Source organism: Ranitomeya imitator, chromosome 1 (assembly GCF_032444005.1).
Source record: "Ranitomeya imitator isolate aRanImi1 chromosome 1, aRanImi1.pri, whole genome shotgun sequence".
Lineage (NCBI taxonomy): Eukaryota > Metazoa > Chordata > Amphibia > Anura > Dendrobatidae > Ranitomeya > Ranitomeya imitator.
Genome location: NC_091282.1, coordinates 1,101,984,473 through 1,102,011,521, shown reverse-complemented (window position 1 = coordinate 1,102,011,521; position 27,049 = coordinate 1,101,984,473). Strand labels below are relative to the sequence as shown.

At 43.0% G+C, this 27,049-nt stretch overlaps 1 protein-coding gene across 1 annotated transcript in view; it reads left to right on the top strand.

The window, feature by feature from the left end:
- The window catches only part of LOC138656816 (NACHT domain- and WD repeat-containing protein 1-like), a 59,010-nt gene that overhangs the window by 18,861 nt on the left and 13,100 nt on the right, over nt 1-27,049 (top strand). The window contains exons 4-9 of the mRNA XM_069744089.1: nt 9,288-9,365; nt 15,667-15,768; nt 16,745-17,141; nt 17,667-17,866; nt 17,994-18,364; nt 19,583-19,737. Of these exons, the coding sequence (XP_069600190.1) occupies nt 9,288-9,365; nt 15,667-15,768; nt 16,745-17,141; nt 17,667-17,866; nt 17,994-18,364; nt 19,583-19,737 (1,303 nt within the window). The remainder of the gene's footprint in view (nt 1-9,287; nt 9,366-15,666; nt 15,769-16,744; nt 17,142-17,666; nt 17,867-17,993; nt 18,365-19,582; nt 19,738-27,049) is intronic.

Sequence of the window (27,049 nt, the reverse complement as noted above, 5' to 3'; positions counted from 1 at the left end):
ACTTTTAGATGAGGCTTCAATTACTAAACACTTATTGAAGCACTCCCATGATTTTTTTTATCCTCGTAACATATTGCAATTCTCATCTATAATATAACGCTGGGAGCGTCACTCTGTCCGAAGCCTTTATAGACTGCACAGGCGCAAGCGCCGGCGCAGTCTGGCCCCCACAGAGTGACGCTCCCAGGAGATCGCGGTATGCGTAAGCACTGAACGCATACCGCGATCTCCACCGGAGAGTCAGGGACCGCCAGGAGGGTAAGTATATTCACCTTTCCCCGTTCCAGTGCTGTGTGCGGCTCCGTCTCCCGGCTCCTCTGCTGTGACAGTTCAGAGGGCGCGATGACGCGCTTAATGCGCGCCGGTGCCGCCCTCTGACTTACCAGTCAAAGGCAGAGGAGCCGGAGTGTGTCTTCAAGAAAATGGCGCCGGAAAGCGCGGACTGCGCAGGCGCCGATTCCGGCAGCCGGAATCGGCGCCTGCGCAGTCCGCGCTTTCCGGCGCCATTTTCTTGAAGACACACTCCGGCTCCACTGCAGGTGTGTCTTCAAGAAAATGGCGCCGGAAAGCCTGGACTGCGCAGGCGCCGATTCCGGCAGCAGGAGGACGAAGAAAATGGGCAGAAAGGAATGGCGTAAGTAACAAATTGCTGTGGCATGAAGCTGTGACACTTCATGCCACAGCAATTTGTTATTTACGCCACCTGATTCCTTTCCGCCACCATTTTCTTGGTCCTGCTGCCGGAATCGGCGCCTGCGCAGTCCGCGCTTTCCGGCGCCATTTTCTTGAAGACACACTGCCGGCGCCATTTTCTTGAAGACACACTGCAGGTGTGTCTTCAAGAAAATGGCGCCGGAAAGCGCGGACTGCGCAGGCGCCGATTCCGGCAGCAGGAGGACGAAGAAAATGGGCGGAAAGGAATGGCGTAAGTAACAAATTGCTGTGGCATGAAGCTGTGGCACTTCATGCCACAGCAATTTGTTATTTATGCCACCTGATTCCTTTCCGCCGCCATTTTCTTGGTCCTGCAGCCGGAATCAGCGCCTGCGCAGTCCGCGCTTTCCGGCGCCATTTTCTTGAAGACACACTCCGGCTCCACTGCAGGTGTGTCTTCAAGAAAATGGCACCGGAAAGCGCGGACTGCGCAGGCGCCGATTCCGGCTGCAGGAATCGGCGCCTGCGCAGTCCGCGCTTTCTGGCGCCATTTTCTTGAAGACACACTCCGGCTCCACTGCAGGTGTGTCTTCAAGAAAATGGCGCCGGAAAGCGCGGACTGCGCAGGCGCCGATTCCGGCAGCAGGAGGACGAAGAAAATGGGCAGAAAGGAAAGGTGTAAGTAACAAATTGCTGTGGCATGAAGCTGTGACACTTCATGCCACAGCAATTTGTTATTTACGCCACCTGATTCCTTTCCGCCGCCATTTTCTTGGTCCTGCTGCCGGAATCGGCGCCTGCGCAGTCTGCGCTTTCCGGCGCCATTTTCTTGAAGACACACTGCCGGCGCCATTTTCTTGAAGACACACTGCAGGTGTGTCTTCAAGAAAATGGCGCGGAAAGCGCGGATTGCGCAGGCGCCGATTCCGGCAGCAGGAGGACGAAGAAAATGGGCGGAAAGGAATGGCGTAAGTAACAAATTGCTGTGGCATGAAGCTGTGGCACTTCATGCCACAGCAATTTGTTATTTACGCCACCTGATTCCTTTCCGCCGCCATTTTCTTGGTCCTGCTGCCGGAATCGGCGCCTGCGCAGTCCGCGCTTTCCGGCGCCATTTTCTTGAAGACACACTGCAGTGTGTCTTCAAGAAAATGGCACCGGAAAGCGCGGACTGCGCAGGCGCCGATTCCGCCAGCAGGAGGACCAAGAAAAACGCGGCGGAAAGGAATCAGGTGGCGCAAGTAACAAATTGCAGTGCCATGAAGTGCCACAGCTTCATGCCACAGCTATTTGTTACTTACGCCACCTGATACGGGGCATATACTATGGAGCATCTTATGGAGCAGCGTATGGGGCATATGGATGGGAGCAGCAAATTAAAGAACGGTGCCGCAGGATGGGAGCAGCACATGACAGAATGGGGGCGCAGGATGGGAGCAGCACATGACAGAACGGGGGTGCAGGATGGCAGCAGCACATGACAGAACGGGGGCGCAGGATGGGAGCAGCACATGACAGGATGGGAGCAGCAAATGACAGAATGGGGGCGCAGGATGGGAGCAGCACATGACAGAACGGGGGTGCAGGATGGGAGCAGCACATGACAGAATGGGAGTGCAGGATGGGAGCAGCACATGACAGAACGGGGGCGCAGGATGGGAGTAGCACATGACAGAACGGGGGCGCAGGATGGGAGCAGCACATGACAGGATGGGAGCAGCAAATGACAGAATGGAGGCGCAGGTTGGGAGCAGCACATGACAGAACAGGGGCGCAGGATGGGAGCAGCACATGACAGAACGGGGGCGCAGGATGGGAGCAGCACATGACAGAACGGGGGCGCAGGATGGGAGCAGCACATGACAGGATGGGAGCAGCAAATGACAGAATGGAGGCGCACAATGGGAGCAGCACATGACAGGATGGGGATGCAGGATGGAGCAGCACATGACAGAATAGGGGCGCAGGATGGAGCAGCACATGACAGGATGGGGACGCAGGATGGAGCAGCACATGACAGGATGGGGACGCAGGATGGAGCAGCACATACCAGGATGGAGACCATATACCAATATAAATGCTCGCCACCCGGGCGTAGAACGGGTTCAATAGCTAGTATTATATAACACAGTGTACTCATTTCTGTTCATTTTGCCCTTCTACCCAGTTAATTTTTCTCTTTTGCATTAGGTCTATGACATCACACTATTAAAACAGACTATCTTGAATCCTTCTTAGCTCTATTTGGGAAGTCACTTTTCCCTGCATGAGGCATCATTAGAATTGCAATTTTTCCTCACTGCAAAAGTCCTTGGCAAAGGGAGGTGCGGAGCAGTTGAGTCAGGAATTGAAGTGGGGGATGACTCATGCAGGGAAAAGAGACTTCCTGTTTTTACATAGGGCTTAGAAGGATTCAGCTAGTCAGTTTTTAATCACGTGATGTCATAGACATAATGGAAAAGAGAAGAATTAGCTGGGTAGAAAGGCAAAATGAGCGAATGTAAGTACACAGTGCTGCATAATATGATGACTGCTATATATTAACCCCTTTCTGACATCTGACGTACTATCCCGTCGAGGTGGGGTGTGCCTGTATGCCCACCGATGGGATAGTACGTCATATGCGATCGGCTGCGCTCACGGGGGGAGCGCGGCCGATCTCGGCCGGCTGTCAGCTGACTATCACAGCTGACATCCGGCACTATGTGCCAGGAGCGGTCACGGACTGCTCCTGGCACATTAACCCCCGGAACACTGGGATCAAACCTGATCGCAGCATTCCGGCAGCATAGAGAAGCATCGTGCAGGGAGGGGGCTCCCTGCGTGCTTCCCTGAGACCATCGGAGCAACACGATGTGATCGCGTTGCTCCGAGGGTCTCCTACCTCCTTTTCCCTGCAGGCCCGGATCCAAAATCGCCACGGGGGGCCTTCCGGGTCCTGCAGGGAGGTGGCTTACAAGCACCTGCTGAGAGCAGGCGCTGGTAAGCCAGGAGCACTGCCTGTCAGATCGCTGATCTGACACAGTGCTCTGCAAAGTTTCAGACCAGCAATCTGACACTATAGTATGATGTCATCCCCCGAGACAATGTAAAAACGTTTAAAATAAAAATTACATGTGTAAAAAAAAATAAAAAAATTTCCTAAATTAAGAAAAAGAATATTGTTCCAATAAATACATTTCTTTATCTAAATAAAAAAAGCAAAACTATAAAAGTACACATACTTAGTATCGCCGCGTCCGTAATGACCCGACCTATAAAACGGTCCCACTAGTTAACCCTCTTCAGTGAACAATGTCACAAAAAAAACGAGGCAAAAAAACAACGCTTTATTATCATACCGCCGAAAAAAAAGTGGAATAACACGCGATCAAACGTCATCTTGTCCCGCAATAAACGAGCCACCATACAGCATCATGAGCGAAAAAAATAAAAAAGTTATAGTCCTCAGAATAAAACGATTTTATATAAAATAGTTTTTATCGTATAATAGCGCCAAAACATAAAAATGATATGAATGAGGTATCGCTGTAATCATACTGACTTGAAGAATAAAACTGCTTTATCAATTTTATTAAACGCGGAATGGTATAAACGCCCCCCCAAAAGAATTTCATGAATAGCTGGTTTTTGGTCATTCTGCCTCACAAAAATCAGAATAAAAAGCGATAAAAAAAGTCACGTGCCCGAAAATGGTTCCAATAAAAACGTCAACTCGTCCCACAAAAAACAAGACCTCACGTGACTCTGTGGACCAAAATATGGAAAAATTATAGCACTCAAAATGTGGAGATGCAAAAACTATTTTTTGCAATGAAAAGCATCTTTTAGTGTGTGACAGCTGCCAATCATAAAAATCCGCTAAAATACCTGCTATAAATAGTAAATCAAAACCCCTTTCATCACCCCCTTAGTTAAGGAAAAATAATAAAATTGAAAAAATGTATTTATTTCCATTCTCCCATTAGAGTTAGGGTTGGGGCTAAAGTTAGGGTTGGGGCTAGGGTTAGGGTTGGGGCTAGGGTTAGGGTTAAGGTTGGGGCTAGGGTTAGGGTTAGGGTTAAGGTTGGGGCTAGGATTAGGGTTGGGGCTAGGGTTAGGGCTAGGGTTAGGGCTACAGTTAGAGTTGGGGCTAAAGTTAGGGTTAGGGTTGGGGCTAAAGTTAGGGTTAGGGTTGGGGCTAAAGTTAGGGTTAGGGTTTGGATTACATTTACGGTTGGGATTAGGGTTAGGGGTGTGTCAGGGTTAGGGGTGTGGTTAGGGTTACCATTGGGATTAGGGTTAGGGGTGTGTTTGGATTAGAGTTTCAGTTAGAATTGGGGGGTTTCCACTGTTTAGGCACATCAGGGGCTCTCCAATCGTGACATGGCATCCGATCTCAATTCCAGCCATTTAATTCCCTTCCGAGCTCTCCCCTGTGCCAAAACAGGGGTTTACCCCAACATATGGCGTACTCAGGACACATTGGACAACAACTTTTGGTGTCCAATTTCTCCTGTTACCCTTGGAAAAATACAAAACCTGGGGCTAAAATTGTTATGACCTGGTGGTAAGGACAATTATGGACCTGGTGGTTAAGAGCACACGGAATGACCTGATAGTTACTAATAATATAGGACGAGCTCTGAGACGTGGGAACTCTGCTGACCGCAATCCCTAATCCTATCACACACACTAGAAATAGCCGTGGATTGCTCCTAACGCTCCCTATGCAACTCGACACAGCCTAAGAAACTAGCTAGCCCTAGAGATAGAAAAATAAAGCCTACCTTGCCTCAGAGAAATTCCCCAAAGGAAAAGGCAGCCCCCCACATATAATGACTGTGAGTAAAGATGAAAATTACAAACACAGAGATGAAATAGATTTAGCAAAGTGAGGCCCGACTCACTGAACAGACAGAGGATAGGAAAGGTAACTTTGCGGTCAGCACAAAAAACTACAAAAAGACCACGCAGAGGGCGCAAAAAGACCCTCCGCACCGACTCACGGTGCGGAGGCGCTCCCTCTGCGTCCCAGAGCTTCCAGCAACCAAGACAAGATCAAAATAGCAAGCTGGACAGAAAAATAGCAAACCAGAGAAAAGCAAGCAGGAACTTAGCTTCTGCTGGGAAGACAGGTCACAAGAACGATCCAGGAGAGAACAAGACCAATACTGGAACATTGACAGGTGGCATGGAGCAATGATCTAAGTGGACTTAAATAGAGCAGCCAGCTAACGAATTAACCTCGTCACCTGTGGAAGGAACCTCAGAAGCAGCAGCTCCACTCACAACCACCAGAGGAAGCCCATGGACAGAACCAGCCGAAGTACCATTCATGACCACAGGAGGGAGCTTGACAACAGAATTCACAACATAAAATATCATTTTTGTGGAAAAAAAGGATTTTTTATTTTCATTTTGGGGTTCAAAGTTCTCACAACACATGTAGATAAGTTCCTTGGGGGTCTAGTTTCCAATATGGGGTCACTTATGGGGGGTTTCTACTGTTTATATACATCAGGGGCTCTGCAAATGCAACGTGACGCTTGCAGATCAATTCATCTAAGTCTGCATTACAAACGGCGCTCCTTCCCTTCCGAGCTCTGCCATGCGCTCAAACGGTGGTTCCCCCCACATATAGGGCATCGGCGTACTTAGGACAAATTGGAAAACAACTTTTGGGGTCCAATTTCTTCTGGTTACCCTTGGGAAAATACAAAACTGGGGGCTAAAAAATATTTTTGGTGTGAAAAAAGATTTTTTATTTTCTTGGCTCTGCGTTATTAACTGTAGTGAAACACTTGGGGGTTCAAAGTTCTCACAACACATCTAGATAAGTTCCTTGGGGGGTCTAGTTTCCAATATGGGGTCACTTATGGGGGGTTTCTACTGTTTAGATACATCAGGGGCTCTGCAAATGCAACGTGACGCTTGCAGACCAATCCATCTAAGTCTGCATTCCAAACGGCTCTCCTTCCCTTCCGAGCTCTGCCATGCGCCCAAACGGTGGTTCCCCCCCCACATATGGGGTATCAGCATACTCAGTACAAATTGTACAACAACTTTTGGGATCCAATTTCACCTGTTACCCTTGGGAAAATACAAAACTGGGGGCTAAAAAATATTTTTTGTGGAAAAGAAAAATAATTTTTATTTTCACGGTTCTGCGTTATAAACTTCTGTGAAGCACTTGGTGGGTTAAAGTGCTTACCACACATCTAGATAAGTTCCATAGGGGGTCTACATTCCAAAATGGTGTCACTCGTGGGGATTTCAATGTTTAGGCACATCAGGGGCTCCCCAAACGCGACATGGCGCTCTATCTCAATTCCAGTCAATTTTGCATTGAAAAGTCAAATGGCGCTCCTTCCCTACCGAGCTCTGCTGTGCCCCCAAACAGTGGTTTACCCCCACATATGGGGTATCAGCGTACTTAGGACAAATTGCACAACAACTTTTGTGGTCCAATTTCTTCTGTTACCCATGGGAAAATAAAAATTGGGGGCGAAAAGATCATTTTTGTGAAAAAATATGATTTTTTATTTTTACGGCTCTGCATTATAAACTTCTATGAAGCACTTGGTGGGTCAAAGTGCTCACCACACATCTAGATAAGTTTCTTAGGGGGTCTACTTTCCAAAATGGTGTCACTTGTGGGGATTTCAATGTTTAGGCACATCAAGTGCTCTCCAAACGCGACATGGGGTCCTATCTCAATTCCAGTCAATTTTGCATTGAAAAGTCAAGTGGCACTCCTTCCCTTCCGAGCTCTGCCTTGCGCCCAAACAGTGGTTTACCCCCACATATGGGGTATCAGCGAACTCAGGACAAATTGCACAAAAACTTTTGGGGTCTAATTTCTCCTGTTACCCTTGATAAAATAAAACAAATTGTAGCTGAATTACATTTTTTGGGAAAAAAAATTAAATGTTAATTTTTTTTAAACATTCCAAAAATTCCTGTGAAACACCTAAAGGGTTTATAATCTTCTTAAATGTGGTTTTGAGCACCTTGAGGGCTGCAGTTTTTTGAATGGTGTCACACTTGGGTATTTTCTATCATATAGACCCCTCAAAGTGACTTCAAATGTGATGTAGTCCCTAAAAAAAAATGGTGTTGTAAAACTGAGAAATTGCTGGTCAACTTTTAACCCTTATAACTCCCTAACAAAAAAAAATTTAGGTTCCAAAATTGTGCTGATGTAAAGTAGACATGTGGGCAATGTTTTAAGGACATAAAAATTCAAAGTTGGAAAATTGCAACATTTTCATTTTTTTTTCAAAATTTCCATTTTTTTCACAAATAAACGCAGGTAATATCAAAGAAATGTTACCACTATCATGAAGTAGAATATGTCACGATAAAACTGTGTCAGAATCATCAGGATCCGTTGAAGCATTCCAGAATTATAACCTCATAAAGGGACAGTGGTCAGAATTGTAAAAATTGGCCCGGTCATTAACGTGCAAACCACCCTTGGGGGTAAAGGGGTTAAGTGGAGAAAAAGTTTGATGTGAGGTGTGCTTCTTTAAAGAGATTTTCTCACCATTTGTTGAGAGATGAATATCTTCTTACTGGCTAAAGTAGTAGGTGAAGCAGAACAATGCAGCTCCTGTTATCTTCCCTGCTCTTTACTGAGACTGAGCCAAAATGGTCCTAAGCGGCACAATTGCAGCCTATACTACCGGCCTGGAAAACACTACATTACACAACTGTCAAGTAAGACGCATATGAACTAGAGAGATGACCCCTAATACATGGTTCACGGCAAACCAAGAATAGGATCCTTTATACTCTCATTCGGAGACTCAAATATTTGCACATAAGGATTTAGCTGGGAAGCTTTTAGATAATTTAAAGAATCCAGGAAGTATTAAATATATTAAGAGATGAAATAAGAGAAAAGAAAAATGTTATCAAAATGTTGATACATGCCTGAATGTCTACCTGACTCGCATTAACTTCCCTACGAGCTTAGAGAGGACTTGTCACAAGGTCAAAAGTGACCAGTTTTCGCCCTTGTGTTATTCTCGCTGCTTCCATAGTGTTTGTTTTGTTTTTATTTTTTTTCTAAATCCGCCAGAGATTTAGGACTTTTTATTTAATGCCACTTGTTATGGCTTTTATAAGGTGACGTTGCTTACAAGGTAATAATACAGAGTAGCCTAAAAACACCTGCCTGAAAAAATCCTGTGAGACATGCTTCATTGGTGAAGACCAGAAAAGTTAGCACTAAGTATAAAGACCTGAGGAATACTCAGCCTACAGATGAGGAAATAAATTTGAGTTGAATTGAATTCTACAAAGATCCGCACTTGTCAAAATGTTGATTTTTTTTGTAATTTGTTTCAGCACCTCCAGAGATGAGGTTTTGAGACATACATGTGACTGTTGCAGCCAATCACTAGTGGTGGTTAGATACAGCAGTCATGCATTCATCGCAAAACTTCATTTTGGTGGTGAAGATCCAGAAACCACAGGAGAGATCTAGGAAGTGGTGGAATGGGATCATAAGGGGATACATAATTCTAGGTTATTTTGTAATACTTTATACCTTTTGTTTTTGCATGAAGAACTTGTTATCTAAACATATTGCACATTTTATTAATATCCATTTTATTTATTTATCGATAATTATGTCTTTAACATAGTTGGAAGATTGCCATTGGAATGTTCCCCCTAAGAAAATAAGTGGAGAGACAAACATGCAGATCAAGACACATTTGAAGGTAAACAGTAATTTGACACTCACTTATGGTCACTTATGGTCATGGGCATATCTTCTATAGTATGTGATAAAAAAACTAATTTTAGGTGATATTGTCATTTAAATGTAAACAAATAAGATGACTTAATCATTTTTTTGTTTTAACACTTATCTTACCTGTTAGTCTTGATCTGAGGTCATCAAAATTTCATTCTTTAGGATCCATCTTTGAACTTGAGTCACACTGGAGTTTTAAAAGGTCAATTTACCCCTTGTACAAGTATGTCATATTTGGTGCCGGTGTGTGAGACGGACTCATGAGCGAGCCAAATCCAAGGCTCACATCTAAGGGTGCCGGCTGTGTTGCAGAGCTGACACCCACCGGTATCTTTCACACCAGTCCTGGAGGTTAAGGTCTTTAGATACCATAACCAATAGTGAATGTGGTTAGACAGAGAGGGGCAGCCTGTCCTATGATCCTATCCAAGCCCATTTGTTTGGCAACTTCGTACTAATTTCAATCCCTGACCCAGATTATATTTGCTATGATAGTCTAGCAACTCACTTAGGAAATTAGGTAACACAGTATAAACTGCAATTGACCCTGCCAGTTTCTGTACATACTAGAGATCCTGACCCCGCAGTCCCCAGTGGTTCCTGCATGTGCTGAGCTAGCCCTAACCACAGACTAGACAATGGCAATTTGGACCATTTCTGGGCAGCTGAAAAGACTGCAGAGAAAGACAATAAAACTGATAAAATATTTATTAGTAGACATGATGGATATTTTAAAAAATTCTGTTTGCATAATATAGAGGTTACCTTTACTTAAAAACATTGCACTTTCAGTCGACACTCTTCACTCTTCATTACTTCATTCATTTTCAGACCCCCTAATATACAGTTTTAATCCATCCTAATGCACGTTTCAGATTATCTCTTGTGGAAGTAGCTCTCCCTGTAATATAGACTGGATGTGAGCTCTGTGTGTATCAAGGGTGCTGATGGTTCCATTATCAATTCAGGTCTAATACTTTATTAACTTTTCATGTAATTTATGTTGCTTGTTTTCTATACCCTCTCTGAGACTGTAGATACTTTCTCCATTCTCCACATTGTGAAAATTTGTGTACAGCTCTCTCCCCTGCTACTCTCTCTCAGGCTGAGAGAATGGAGAGGAAGCAGAGACAGCTGTTCGAACCTGGAGCAGGATCTGGGACAGAGTTGTAACATTTGTGACTTACAGATACTCTGCAGCAGCAAAATGGTAGATTTTTTTTTTTTTTTTTTTAAAGACAAAAGTTTCAAAGGAACAAAAAATATTTTGTGGAAAGTTATACATAGTCTTTAATTTATTAAAGGAGCTGTCTCCTTTCAGGAAACTTTTCCCTATGTGCACAGTTCTTTGTTGAAATGAAAACTGTTATTTACTTACCCTCCCTGGGTCCAGCACTTTGTCTTGTGCCATTATCCTAGTGTTGTTTGGCTAAAATTGTGACTTAATGTTGACATTGCTGCAGTCAATCACTAAGCTCAGCTCAGCAGTTCATGTCATTTACATCAGCAGAGCCACTGAGCAGAGTAATTGGCTGCAGTAAAGTTGAAGAATTTTTTTGGTTTAACATGATGTTTTGTTGCATTTGTCCCATTTTGTGATACTATGACTTCCACTTTTTGAGAGGTGGAAATAATACACCAATCCTAGATTTATTTATTTATTTGTTCATTGAGACCCTGTTCACTGTAATTAACATATTAACTTTACTTTAAAAGGGTTAATACACGATTATGACTATATCACATTTGTGCAGGTATATATATATATATATATATATATATATATATATATATATATATATATATATGTATATACAGTATATCGTTCATGATCAGCACTGTTCTTGCTTCTGTATGCCAACTAACAGAACAATACCATCCAACTACCGCCCAATAACCTGCTTTACAACAACATAGAAACTCCTGTCAGGCATCATAACCACCAAGCTACAGAACCGTATGAACCAATACATGAATCCAGCTCAGAATGGCATTGGGGCCGACACCAGAGGCTCTAAGCACCATCTCCTACTGGATAGAGCAGTCGCTCATGACTCAAGATCCATACAGACCAATCTCAGCACAGCCTGGATTGACTACAGGAAAGCCTATGACTCAATGCCACACACATGGATCTGTGAATGCTTGTCTCTCTACAATGTCATCAGGAAATTAAGAACTTTCCTCAGATACTCAATAGGGCAAAGGAGAACAACATTGGAAGTCAACTCAAGACAACTAGCACAAGTGATCATCAAGTGTGGCATATTCCAAGGTGATGCGCTGTCCTCATTGCTGTTCTGCATAGGCTTGAACCCCTCACTCAGATAATTATAGAGTCAGGCTATGGATACAAGTTCAAGAGTGGAGCCACCTCCTCTACATGGATGACATCAAGCTGTATGCAAAAAACGGACGAGACATCAATTCACTAATCCACCTGACAAGGATCTACAGAGAAGACATCAGGATGTCCTTCAGACTGCCGGTTGGTAATAAAGAGAGGCAAAGTAGTCAAGACTGATGGAGTGGATTTACCAGCAGGGTAGTACATTGCAGATATACAGACATGCTACAAGTACCTCGGCATCCCACAGGGATACGGTAACCATGATGAGGAGGCAAGGAAAGCAGCAACATCCAAATAGCATCAAAGGGTAAGATAGGTCCTGAAGAGCCAACTCAATGGGAAGAATAAAATCTGTGCCATCAATACATATGCCTTGCCAGTTATGAGATACCCTGCTGGCATAGTGTGCTGGCCAAAAGAAGAGATAGAAGCTGCAGTGTGAAAACATGAAAGTTCCTCACAATGCATGGAGGTCTCCACCCTAAGTCTAGCACCCAAAGATTTTATACCAACAGAAAAGATGGGGGGGGGGGGGGGGGTTCAGGCTTGATAAGCATTCAAGCCACCATCACAGATGAAACAAGGAGTATCCAGGAATACATCAGAAAAATGGCACCAAAAGATGAGATGCTGAGAGAAAGCCTAAGGCAGCAACAACAACAGATCTGCACTATCTGAAGCATGATGCCCGTATTGTTAGGATTAGAAATAGTGCTGACAACAGGGTTGCCACTCTGTTAGGTCCATGGTACAAGAGTAAATTTTGCCAGATGCTTCTTCCCCTGGAAAGGGACGCCCGCATGCTGGAGTAACGAAACACGCTTGTAGACAATTTTAACAGTAGTTTTCCCCAAGACAGCAGTAGACTTCCATCCACGTTGAGTCGTAAATGCAAAAACATTAGCAGCAGCAGTGTAAGTGGCATAAGCAATTTGTGTGAGTCGTTTGACCCATTTTTTAGACCAGCCAATGCACCAGCAGAACAGAGTACAATACAGACACGTTGGTAACAACTGGAGAGGATAGTGCAAGAATATCTCGAGCTTCCTTTCAATGCCTTCAGGGGGAATTTGGACCCTTTTGCATTTTGGTCTTCAAAAATGGAAGAGTGGCCTGAGCTCGCCTGTCATGCCTTGGAAGTTTTGTCATGCCCAGCAGCCAGAGTTCTCTCAGAACGTGTCTTCAGCACTGCTGGTGGTGTCCTGATGGATAAGCGCATCCGGCTGTCCTCGGAAAGTGTAGAGCACCTAACTTTCATCGAGATGAAGAAGTCATGGATCTCCAATGACTTTTGCACCCCAGTTGCAGACTGGGCAGACTAGGCGATGTTGTAGGTTTTAGTGTGATGCATTGATCTTGCATTATTGCAGTCTGAGACACCTCTGTCATGGCTTCTGGGCCTGCTGTCGCTACTGCTACTGCAGTTACAATGTTTTAAAATATGGACACTTCAAGTTGGGTCTCCATCTGGTGGGTTGCCTGTAGCGGAAGGGGTGTCAGAGGCCCGTTATATTATTTCTTCTCTGGGAAAATTGGAAAATTGATGCCACTTTAGTGGTGTGTGACAATAATTTTTTGAAATGTGGAGACCACAAATTGGGTCACAATCTGGTGGGTTACCTGTGGCAGTAGGGTTCCCAGACTGACAGCAAGGAGTTACTTTCATTCAACTACCTGTGTTACTATCCTTAAATGTTTACATTCGTGGTCTACCAAGCTAAGATTTGTGCCACCTTGCATAAGATCTTAGGGCTCCCAGCAAAGCAGACTTACACTGGTCCCTCACCCACTTCATCTTAATTTAAACTTAAATTTAAAACTATAAATGCTGAACTAGACCCTGATACCTCATGCATAGCCCATGGCTGACTGCTGCTGTGCAATTATCAAATTTACTGTGGGTCAATTGATGCCACTTTTCCTGTTGTCTGCCCCTAATTTTTGGAAATGTTTGAACTCTAAGTTGAGCTTACTTCATGTGTGTTACCTGATTTTGGCAGGGCTCTCAGAGCACCAGGACTACGTCTGTCATTCATCCATCTGTTACTGATCAATGTTTCAGCTAGAAATGATGGAGCCCTGTCTCATGCATCCATGCTGCACAATTATACTATTTGTATTCTGGGTCAATTGATGCCACTTTACCTGGTGTCTGACCCTATTTGATCTGTTTGGGAATCTTATGGCCCCCCTTAAGGTGTCTATGCATTTGGTTTTGCCTCCCATTGAATTCAATGGGGTTTGAGTATGTCAGACGAACTGTTTGCTCATCTCTAGTCTTTATTCAAATTTTAGGCAAACATATTTAAAAAAAAACACACTTAAAAAAATGAGTGTGGGCAGGAGTTTTCACTAGGGCCATTTCTGGATAACTTTATTACATTTTTTCGGAGCATTGAAAAAAGACAGCAATTGTGGTATTGGTTTTTGTATACTTTTTTTTATAGCATTCACCATGTAAATTATTATAATTATTATATTTTATGTATTGCTACTTTTACTCTTTTTTTGGTGGGGGTAATCATATTCTAAAGGCCACTTCTCTGCTTTTAGAGCTGTGTGGTGCTTGGTTTTGTGTAATGAGCTGTGGCTTTTATTGGTACTATATGGGGAAATATATGAATATTTGATTACTTTTTATTTCATATTTTTCTGTAGTAGGATGAAAGCAGGCATACACCATGCAAGATAAATAATGATACAGTGGGTATTTCCTCACGGGCAGGGGTGTACATACAAATCAAAGGGTCCCACAGCAAAAGTTCTAATTATACCATCCCAGAAAAAAACCTTAATATTCAGTGGGGTCACAAAAGATGATACCTCACAAGTTTGCAGTCCCTACAAAATAATATTTTTCCGATTGAAGCCCTTAGATTGCTCTTTCCTGACCCCCATAAAGTGTGAGGTCAAAAAATGTGTCTCCCAAACACAGTATGATATCCCCACAGCGAATTCCTCCTCATTAACATCCACACACACAGTATGATGATCCTACTTAACCCCCTCAACTCCCTTGGCAAAGTATGGTGACTCCCTTCAACACAGTATAATGAGCCCCACATGATCATCCATACAGAATAATGAACTTCACATAGTCCTCCACACAGGGTAAGGGGCCCCACATAGTCATCCATACAGTATAATGGGACCCACATAGTCCTCCATACAGAATTATGGCCCCACATAGTCCTCCATACAGTATAATGGGCCCCACATAGCACTCCATACAGTATAATGGGCTCCACATAGTCCTCCATACAGAATAATGGGGCTAAAATTATCCTCCCTACAGAATAATGGGCCCACAACTGTATCCAGGATGCGGATACAGTTGACAGTGCGATGCTGGGTGGCGGGTTTGGGGACCGAATATAATCCCGGTATCGCGGGCCAAATATAATCCCCATGTTTGATATGTATGCACTACAAGTATCTCTAATCTGGACCATGATCTGAGCTAAACACATCTCCTGAAACAATGCAAAATAAAAATATGCTTAAAATAGGGATGGACATACCATTGGTGCATCTTGTGCTCCCACACAGGAGCTCATGAGATACGGGGGCCAATTTCCACCTGTAAAGCAGCAAATCACTTCTGTTATAGACCCATTATTGAACTGCAAAGGGCCTAATTACTAGTCTTGCACAGGGGCCTTTTTCTCTCTGTTTTCGCCCCTGACTTAAAATTTATGTGACCTTTTCAGGCATCTCCAAACTAAAACTCCAAGGATTACTATATATTTTTCAGAAAATCGGCCAGGAACAATTTCGTTCAAGTGAGGTCTCAGCTCGCAGATTCCTTCATAAATAAACTTCTTCCATGTCTCTAGGACACTTTTTGTAATGATATTCTGAATTTCTTCATTAATTTCATCTGAAGTTTGCTGATTGAATTACCGCCTTGCTTTAGAATAACCTCTATCATCGGCGAGTCAAAAAAGTCAACAATTACACAGGTTTGGGAGAGGAAAATCAGTACATTCTGGAGAGCACAGAGTCATTTCTCTTAAAGGTAATGTTCTATTTTTTCTTTAATTAATGTTAAGTAATTTTTAGAAAGAAGAATATGCAGCGTTTTAGCATTCTTGTATTAATAATAGCAAGCTGTTCTTGTTTACCGGGACCAAGAGGACATGCTAGAAGTATGTATGTCTGGAATGATGGACTGAGGTCTATGGGGTAAGGTTTCTCCTTGTGGAGAGAGACATACCAGCTCTGGCTTGTCAAGGTAAGGAGGCTTATTCGCCGTGCAATGCTCCTCTGGGAAATTTAATATTGTCTCTTCAGAGAAAAAGAGGACTTGAACTCTATAGCGTCACCTATTGGAAGTAGCGATCCTACAAGTAACAATCAACCCTTTAACGAGTCTTGCAATATGACTTAGGATTAGGGATCATACTCACTTGTGAGAAACTCGGATGAGTCTCGCATGTTAATACCCGGCGCTGCACCTGGCACTCAAGAGCGTAGCGTAGCGTGTGGCTGCATGTATTCCTATGTGGCCGCACACTCTGATCTGAGTACCGGCAGCAGCGTGGGGTATTAACATGCGAGACTCATCCGAGTTTCTCGCAAATGAGTATTAGCCCTAAGAGCCAAATCAGTATCTCAATCCGCAGACATGGTGTTTCGGGCTGTTGTCCCTCGTCAGTGCGAAGCATGAGAACTGATTTGGCTAGGTGAGAGGCTCCGGAGACTAATAATTTGTATTAGTCTGAGCCTGATGAAGGGACCTGCGTAGTCTCGAAAGCTTGCAATTTGTTACCATCTTTTCAGTTAGCCATTAAAAGGTATCAACCACAGAGGACTCTTCATTCCAAATATTATTCTATCTACTGGCTAACACGGTACGAATATACTGTATATATCTTTCCTGTATCAGAAATTACCATGAATTCATAACTCATTTTCATGATGTATTTGTAATAAGATCCTTAGATAAAATCATTATAATGCAGTTATAAATCATGTGATTGTTATCCGTGCAGTCTCAGCAGAAGACAGCTGTTGAAGGTGACAGCCCTGCTGATCAGAACGCTCCGTCTACTGTACTGGGTGAAGAATATAAAGAAAATGATGGAACATGGACTTTATCAGCATATAATACAACACAAGCAGAAAATACAAACCATGAGCCATTACAGAAAGGTGGAACAGTAGATGAAAATGCTTCAAGTACAGCTGTGGAGAATTTCTTCAGTGGAAATGGCAGTGGTATATGGAATGAGTCATCGGGGGATCTCCAAAACGGATATATAGATAACATTGAAGATGAGGCTGAGAGGTTCTCTGATGATGAGCGCAAGATAATTCGAGGAAGCATAAATATACCTTATACAGCAAGGAAGAAGGTTTTTATGGTGTATATCTGTGGAGGATACCAAGGTAACAGAGAATAACTGTAATAGAAAGAAGTGATCAATTCACATATCTATTTACTTAAAATAAACCCAAGAGCAGATAGGTCCGAAAACCATAATGTTCTGTGTAGTTGAAAAATGTATTATGGTCACCAATATGAGTAAATCAAGATAAAAGCTTCCATATTAAAGGTCATTCTAATGTGTATGAGGGCATCGGACAATTGATTGTCAGTGGAGTTAAGGGTCCATAAAGTCTGATTTAGGGCATTTTGGTCTCCCAGAGATAATCTGCACCCATATCTGTCTGGCAGCGACTCTCTCATTGAGAACACATGAGCGTTTGGCTGGGCGAGCGGACCTGATGGCTCATGGCCAAATGATCATCTAAATGTTCATTCAGTCAACAACCATCTAATGTGTTCGGCGGGCATAAGAGCCTCCTCTTTATAATGAAAACACAAGAGATATATCATTGCATAAATAGAAAGAAAATGCTTGAAGATCTGAATAAACAATGCAATCTTATTTTTTTTATTTCTTGTGTTAGATTCCCACCCTGAAAGAAATGCGTTATTTGTCAAGTCTTATCCGGATCTCTACATCTACTTTAAGGAAAGGGGCATTGCATTTCATATGTTTGACCTGAGATGGGGCTTAAAGGATGGAGTCAGCAATGACCATGTTTTGCCTTCACTACATATTAAGACTCTTCAGGAATGCCAGGATTCAGGGCACACAGCATTTTTTGTAAGTCTATAATGAGGAGGGTTATGGGTGACCTACGTAATGCTAAGTCAATAGACCACCTTCTGCTGTAATCATCTCTTGAGAATCTGTCTTTACGGACCCTCTAATCTTGATGGTCTTCCTTTAGTGCTTTGTAGGGCAGAAGTATGATCAGATGACTATGCCGGCTATTTTAGAAAAAGAAATATTTGAAGGGATCAAGTCTTTGCTGGAAACAATAAAGACAACAGCAAAACAGAAAGCTCTCACAGATGACTCCTCTGTGAAAGATGGAAGAACTCCCAATGAATCAGATCTTCAGCAGGACGCAACTGATGAGATGTCAACGCATGAAACTTCAGATGCAGAAAACATACGGGATCCTGAAGAAAAGGACATGTTTGAATCCACCCACAAAAAACTGTCCCTGAAGTATGACAGGGATCTTTTGCTTCTTACACAGTGGTTTAAATTGGATGAGAACTGTGTGCCGAGTGTGTACAGGCTGCAGACCATAAAGTAAGTATGATCTAATGTCATGGCTCAATGTATTGTAATCGTGATGGTAAGTTGACATACAAGAAGGTAAGGGTTTAACCCCCTTCACCCTGAAGCCTGTTATCAATGTACTTGACCAGGCCAAATTTTCCATTTCTGACCAGTGTCAGACAGAAGGACAGAAAGACGGAAGTGACCCTTAGACAATTATATAGTAGATATAGGTGATACTGGCTGCTACTGCTGTATATAATCACAGTATCACCTATTTAATGTATGTACAGCAGTCAATGTACATTATATAGACAACACTGGCACTGATATGTATATACGTTATACAGTATTGCATGAATGTATCCAGGGACCCGGCTGAAATAAGCCCCTAGAATACCGGCTCCTCCGGTGAGGACTGTTTGTATGCTTTTCTGGGTGTGTGACCACTGACTGCCTCCAGCTCAGCAGTTAGCTGTGTTCCCCTGTGACGCTAACAGGGCACAGCATCTTATTTCTAGCGACTCTGTGGAGTTAACAGAGTTCACTTATACCGCCATATAGCGCCGCCATTTGCCAGCAGCAGGTTCCTCTTCTGCACGGTGGACCCCGGGTTGCGAATGCACCTATTTATACATATATATATACTCGGTGTGTTCCGCCAACCCTAACAACATCCTCCAAAAATTCAAGAATACAGCAGAAAAAGGGCAACAATGTTTACCTGCCCAGGTCTCCAAACAAATGCACTATTGGGATGCAGCAGACCCATGTAGTAAAGATGGCGGCAACATAGATGCAAAATACTGATGACACAACCACTCACAGCCGACCACTCCATGGAGGGGGTGATTGCTTAGCATATAATTGCACAAAAGAAGCTTGTATAGGGCGCTGTTCACATACAGGTAATCCACAGCACCTGATTTACAGCAAATTAGTGACACCCATACTATTAGATCAGGCGAGCTGCCCAGCTCTATCTAAATGTATCCCATGTGAACAGACACCCCAGTGTACATGTAATATTTTTTTCACACACAGATTCGGTTAGTGAAAAATATCATAATTATGGCAAGGACAAGACCCTTTATCCTTCTAGTTGGATGTATATACAATCTTTAGAAAATGTTATCAAATTATCTTCTACTTGTAAAGAAAACATAAAGATGAACGAAGTGTGCTCAATATGTTCTCTATATACAAACTGAAAAATGTGAGAAATCATCTAATTGCTTTCTTTTCCAGCACATATTTTAGAGACATATTTAGCAGGGACCCAGCACGCCGGCAACAAGCCAAAAGCAAATGGATAGGAACAATGCAAAGACTGTATGACATTCTCCAGGAGTACAGCCCACAGGTGAAGGGTAAAGAAGCTACAGGGAAGCTCCTAAAATCAGGTATTTGGTTACTCATTGCTCAATTCACCATAACTGTATTTCCCATGACATTTTGGAATTCACTAGATATAGCTTCTTCTTTGGGATATGAATAACGTTCTCTGTAGGGACTAGCCCAAGGACTGCAGAAACAGTAGTTTTCTTGGCACCAACTGTTTGCCTACTGTAGTTGCAATACAGTTCTTGTCCACTCTGCCATCATTAAAGGACATATACATGCTGCTGTACTATTGATCCTTCTGGTACAGATCTTTAATATGATGCTCAGAATACTTTGAGCATGTACGGTACTTCTGTGTGTTTCTTACTTTGCACAAAGAACTACGGAGGGTTTGGGATTTTTTTTGCAGATTTTATGAGAATCTGTAATAAGAAAATTTGGCTTGCTGCATTACGCTGCTGTGATCCAACCTAAATAAGGGTGAGAAAAAACAGCAATGAGGTCTTGACCACAAATCTGAAGTTATAGCCATGGCTGTGGAGTCAGTAAGCCAAACCTCTGACTCCTCAATTTCCATGACTGCTGACTCCAACTCTGACTCCACGACTCAACAGCGCTGCTTCACTACTGAGCATGTATAGTTGAAACCAGAAGTTTACATATACTACATAAAATACACATGTGCATGTTTTTCTCAATATCTGACATTAAATCAGAATTAACCGTTCCCATTTTAAGTCAATTAGGATTGCCATAATTAGTAACATTTTCCAAATGCCAGAATAATGAGAAAGAGAATGTTTTAAGGCATTTTTATTGCTTACTGCAAAATCAAAAGTTTACCTACTCTAAGATTACTATGCCATTAAACAATTCTGGACTGCCCATATTATTATGTCATGTGTTTGGAAGCTTATGATAGTTTTTTTGGCAACTAGCGACACACCAGTGGATTTATTTTAATCCACACATGAAACACACTGCTTCCTTGTATAGCATCATGGGAAAGTCTAAAGAAATCAGCCAAGATATCAGGAAGAGAATTGTGGACTTCCACAAGTCTGGCTCATCCTTGGGTACAATTTCAAGATACCTGAAGGTGCCTTGTTCATCTGTACAAACAATTATATGGAAGTACAAACAAGATGGTAATGTCCAGCCATCATACTGCTCAGGAAGAAGACGGGTTTTGTGTTGTGAATTCTGTTGTCGAACTCCCTCCTGTGGTCGTGAATGGTACTTCGGCGAGTTCTGTCCATGGACAACCTGTGGTGGCTGTGAGTGAAGCTGCTGCTTCTGAGGTTCCTTACACAGGTGACATGGTTTATCCTTTGGTTGGCTGCTCTATTTAACTCCACTCAGATCGTTACTCCATGCCAGCTGTCAATGTTCCTGTGCTGGTTCAGTTCGCTCTTGGATCTTCTGGAGACCAGTCTCTTCCTGCAAGAAGCTAAGTCCCCGTTTGTTATTTTCTGCTCATGGTTTTCTAGTCCAGCTTGCTTTCATGATTTTGTCTTGCTAGCTGGAAGCTCTGGGATGCAGGGTGGGTCCTCCGCACCGTGAGTCGGTGCGGGGGTCTTTTTGCACACTCTGCGTGTTTTTTTGTAGTTTTGTGCTGACCGCAAAGATAGCTTTCCTATCCTCTGTCTATCTAGTTAGTCTGGCCTCCCTTTGCTAAACCTGTTTCATTTCTGTGTTTGTGACTTTCATCTTAACTCACAGTTAATATTTGTGGGGGGCTGCCTTTTCCTTTGGGGAAATTTCTCTGAGGCAAGGTAGGCTTTATTTTCTATCTCTAGGGCTAGCTAGTTCTTAAGGCTGTGCCGAGGCGTCTAGGCCTGTTAGGTACGCTCCACGGCTATTTCTAGTGTGTGTGATAGGATTAGGGATTGCGGTCAGCAAAGTTCCCACTTCCCAGAGCTTGTCCTGTGAGTTTAACCATCAGGTCATTCCGGGTGCTCCTAACCACCAGGTCATAACAGTTTTGTGCCCCAGAGATGAACATGCTTTGGTCCAACATATGCATATCAACCCAAGGACAAAAGCAAAAGACCTTGTGCAGATGATGGCGGAGGCTGGTAAGATTTTGTCAATATCCACAGTGAAACGAGTACTTTATCAGCATGGACTGAAAGGCCACTCTGCCAGGAAGAAGCCATGACTCCAAAATAAACATAAAAAGCTATATTAGGATTTGCAGTTGCACACAGGAACAAAGACCTTAATTTTTGGAGACACGTCCTGTGGTCTGAGTAAACTAAAATTGAACTTTTTGGGCATAATGACCATCATTAAATTTTGAGGAAAAAGGCAGAAGAACACCATCCCAACTGTGAAACACGGGGGTGGCAGCATCATGTTGTAGGGTTTGATTTGTTGCAGGAGAGACTGGTGCACTTCACAAAATAAATGTCATCATGAAAAAAGAAGATTATGTGGCAATACTTAACCCCTTTCTGACATGGGACGTACTATCCCGTCGAGGTGGGGTGGGCCCCCATGACCATGGACGGGATAGTACGTCCAGCGCGATCGGCGGCGCTCACGGGGGGAGCGCCGCCGATCGCGGCCGGGTGTCAGCTGTTTATCGCAGCTGACATCCGGCACTATGTGCCAGGAGCGGTCACGGACCGCCCCCGGCACATTAACCCCTGGCACACCGCGATCAAAGATGATCGCGATGTGCCGGCGGTATAGGGAAGCTTCCCGCAGGGAGGGGGCTCCCTGCGGGCTTCCCTGAGCCCCCCGCAGCAACGCGATGTGATCGCGTTGCTGCGAGGGTCTCACCTCCCTCCCTGCTTCCTCCAGCCCCGGATCCAAGATGGCCGCGGATCCGGGTCCTGCAGGGAGGGAGGTGGCTTCACAGAGCCTGCTCAGAGCAGGCACTGTGAAGGCTGCAGCGCTGCATGTCAGATCAGTGATCTGACAGAGTGCTGTGCACACTGTCAGATCACTGATCTGTGATGTCCCCCCCTGGGACAATGTAAAAAAGTAAAAAAAAAATTTTCAAAATGTATAAAAAAAAATATTCCTAAATAATGAAAAAAAAAAAAAAAATATTATTCCACTAAATACATTTCTTAATCTAAATAAAAAAAAAAACAATAAAAGTAGACATATTTAGTATCGCCGCGTCCGTAACGGCCCGACCTATAAAACTGGCCCACTAGTTAACCCCTTCAGTAAACACCGTAAGAAAAAAAAAGAAAAAACGAGGCAAAAAACAACGCTTTATTATCATACCGCCGAACAAAAAGTGGAATAACACGCGATCAAAAAGACAGATATAAATAACCATGATACCGCTGAAAGCGTCATCTTGTCCCGCAAAAAACGAGCTGCCATACAGCATCATCAGCAAAAAAAAAAAAAGTTATAGTCCTGAGAATAAAGCGATGCAAAAATAATTATTTTTTCTATAAAATAGTTTTTATCGTATAAAAGCGCCAAAACATAAAAAAAGATATAAATGAGGTGTCGCTGTAATCGGACTGACCAGAAGAATAAAACTTCTTTATCAATTTTACCAAACGCGGAACGGTATAAACGCCTCCCCCAAAAGAAATTCATGAATAGCTGGTTTTTGGTCATTCTGCCTCGCAAAAATCGGAATAAAAAGCGATCAAAAAATGTAACGTGCCCAAAAATATTACCAATAAAAACGTCAACTCGTCCCGCAAAAAACAAGACCTCACATGACTCTGTGAACCAAAATATGGAAAAATTATAGCTCTCAAAATGTGGTAACACAAAAAATATTTTTTGCAATAAAAAGCGTCTTTCAGTGTGTGACGGCTGCCAATCATAAAAATCTGCTAAAAAAACCCGCTATAAAAGTAAATCAAACCCCCCTTCATCACCCCCTTAGTTAGGGAAAAATTAAAAAAATGTATTTATTTCCATTTTTCCATTAGAGCTAGGGTTAGGGCTAGGGCTAGGGTTAGGGCTAGGGTTAGGGTTTGGGCTAGGGCTAGGGTTAGGGCCAGGGTTAGGGCTAGGGTTAGGGCTAGGGTTAAGGCTAGGGTTAGGGTTAGGGCTAGGGCTAGGGTTAGGGCTAGGGTTAGGGCTAGGGTTAGGGTTAGGGCTATGGTTAGGGCTAGGGTTAAGGCTACAGTTAGGGTTAGGGCTATGGTTAGGGCTAGGGTTAGGGCTACAGTTTGGGTTGGGGCTAAAGTTAGGGTTGGGGCTAGGGTTAAGGCTACAGTTAGGGTTGGGGCTAAAGTTACGGTTAGGGTTGGGGCTAAAGTTAGGGTTAGGGTTTAGATTACATTTACAGTTGGGAATAGGGTTGGGATTAGGGTTAGGTGTGTGTCAGGGTTAGAGGTGTGGTTAGGGTTACTGTTGGGATTAGGGTTAGGGGTGTGTTTGGATTAGGGTTTCAGTTATAATTGGGGGGTTTCCACTGTTTAGGCACATCAGGGGCTCTCCAAACGCAACATGGCGTCCGATCTCAATTCCAGCCAATTCTGCGTTGAAAAAGTAAAACAGTGCTCCTTCCCTTCCGAGCTCTCCCGTGTGCCCAAACAGGGGTTTACCCCAACATATGGGGTATCAGCGTACTCAAGACAAATAGGACAACAACTTTTGGGGTCCAATTTCTCCTGTTACCCTTGGGAAAATACAAAACTGGGAGCTAAAAAATAATTTTTGTGGGAAAAATAAAGATTTTTTATTTTCACGGCTCTGCGTTATAAACTGTAGTGAAACACTTGGGGGTTCAAAGTTCTCACAACACATCTAGATAAGTTCCATGGGGGTCTAGTTTCCAATATGGGGTCACTTGTGGGGAATTTCTACTGTTTAGGTACATTAGGGGTTCTGCAAACGCAATGTGACGCCTACAGACCATTCCATCTAAGTCTGCATTCCAAATGGCACTCCTTCCCTTCCGAGCCCTCCCATGCGCCCAAACGGTGGTTCCCCCCAACATATGGGGTATCATCGTACTCAGGACAAATTGGACAACAACTTTTGGGGTCAAATTTCTCCTCTTACCCTCGGGAAAATACAAAACTGGGGGCTAAAAAATAATTTTGGGGGGAAAGATTTTTTTTTTCAATTTTCACGGCGCTGCGTTACAAACTGTAGTGATGCACTTGGTGGGTCAAAGTGCTCACCACACATCTAGATAAGTTCCTTAGGGGGTCTACTTTCCAAAATGGTGTCACTTGTGGGGGGTTTCAATGTTTAGACACATCAGTGGCTCTCCAAACGCAACATGGCGTCCCATCTCAATTCCTGTCAATTTTGCATTGAAAAGTCAAACGGCGCTCCTTCCCTTCCGAGCTCTCCCATCCGCCCAAACAGTGGTTTACCCCTACATATGGGGTATCAGCGTACTCAGGACAAATTGTATAACAACTTTTGGGGTCCAATTTCTTCTCTTACCCTTGGGAAAATAAAAAATTGGGGGCGGAAAGTTAATTTTTGTGAAAAAATATGATTTTTTATTTTTACGGTTCTACATTATAAACTTCTGTGAAGCACCTGGTGGGTCAAAGTGCTCACCACACATCTAGATAAGTTCCTTAAGGGGTCTACTTTCCAAAATGGTGTCACTTGTGGGGGGTTTCAATGTTTAGGCACATCAGGGGCTCTCCAAACGCAACATGGCATCCCATCTCAATTCCTGTCAATTTTGCATTGAAAAGTCAAACGGCGCTCCTTCCCTTCCGAGCTCTCCCATCCGCCCAAACAGTGGTTTACCCCCACATATGGGGTATCAGCATACTCAGGACAAATTGTATAACAACTTTTGGGGTCCAATTTCTTCTCTTACCCTTGGGAAAATAAAAAATTGGGGGCGGAAAGTTAATTTTTGTGAAAAAATATGATTTTTTATTTTTACGGTTCTACATTCTAAACTTCTGTGAAGCACTTGGTGGGTCAAGGTGCTCACCACACATCTAGATAAGTTCCTTAAGGGGTCTACTTTCCAAAATGGTGTCACTTGTGGGGGGTTTCAATGTTTAGGCACATCAGGGGCTCTCCAAACGAAACATGGCGTCCCATCTCAATTTACCCTTGGTAAATCTAAACAAATTGGAGCTGAATTAAATTTTTTGTGAAAAAAAGTTAAATGTTCATTTTTATTTAAACATTCAAAAAATTCCTGTGAAGCACCAGAAGGGTTAATAAACTTCTGGAATATAGTTTTGAGCACCTTGAGGGGTGTAGTTTTTAGAATGGTGTCACACTTGGGTATTTTCTATCATATAGACCCCTCAAAATGACTTTAAATGAGATGTGGTCCCTAAAATAAAATGGTGTTGTAGAAATGAGAAATTGCTGGTCAACTTTTAAACCTTATAACTCCCTAACAAAAAACATTTTGGTTCCAAAATTGTGCTGATGTAAAGTAGACATGTGGGAAATGTTACTTATTAAGTATTTTGTGTGATATATCTCTGTGATTTAATTGCATAAAAATTCAAAGTTGGAAAATTGCGAAATTTTCAAAATTTTCGCCATATTTCCTTTTTTTTTACAAATAAACGCAGGTAATATCAAATAAATTTTACCATTGTCATGAAGTACAATATGTCACGAGAAAACAATGTCAGAATCACTGGGATCCGTTGAAGCGTTCCAGAGTTATAACCTCACAAAGGGACAGTGGTCAGAATTGTAAAAATTGGCCCGGTCATTAACGTGCAAACCACCCTTGGGGGTAAACGGGTTAAGCAACACCTCAAGACATCAGCCAGGAAGTTAAAGCTTGGTTGGAAATCAGTCTTCCAAATGGACAATGACCTGAAACATACTGCCATAATGGTAACAAAGTGGATTAAGGATAACAAAGTCAATGTTTTGGAGTGGCCATCACAGAGCCCTGATCTCAATCCTATTGGAAATTTCTGGTCAAAGCTGAAAAGGCAGGTGTGAGCAAGTCGACCTACAAACATGGATCAGTTACACCAGCTTTATCAGGAGGAATGGGCCCAAATTCTCACCAACTATTGTGAGAAGCTTGTGGAAGAATATCCCAAACATTTGACCCAATCATTCAGTTTAAAGGCAATGGTACCAAATACTAATGAGATGTATAGAAACTTTTGACTTTGCAGTAAGTAATAAAAATGCCTTAAAACTTTCTCTCTCTCATTATTCTGGCATTTGGCAAATATTAATAATTCTGGTAATCCTAATTGGCCTAAAACGGGAAAGGTTTATTCAGATTTCATGTCAGATATTGTCTTTTTATATAGTGTATGTAAACTTCTGATTTCAACTGTACATAAAATGCAGCACAGATTCATCTCAACTAAAAGCCAAGATCCTTAGATCAGGAACAGAACAGACATTTATAGGAAATTTCATAACTTTCCCAAATTCTTATGAAAAAGTCTACAGCACATTCTGAATTGAACT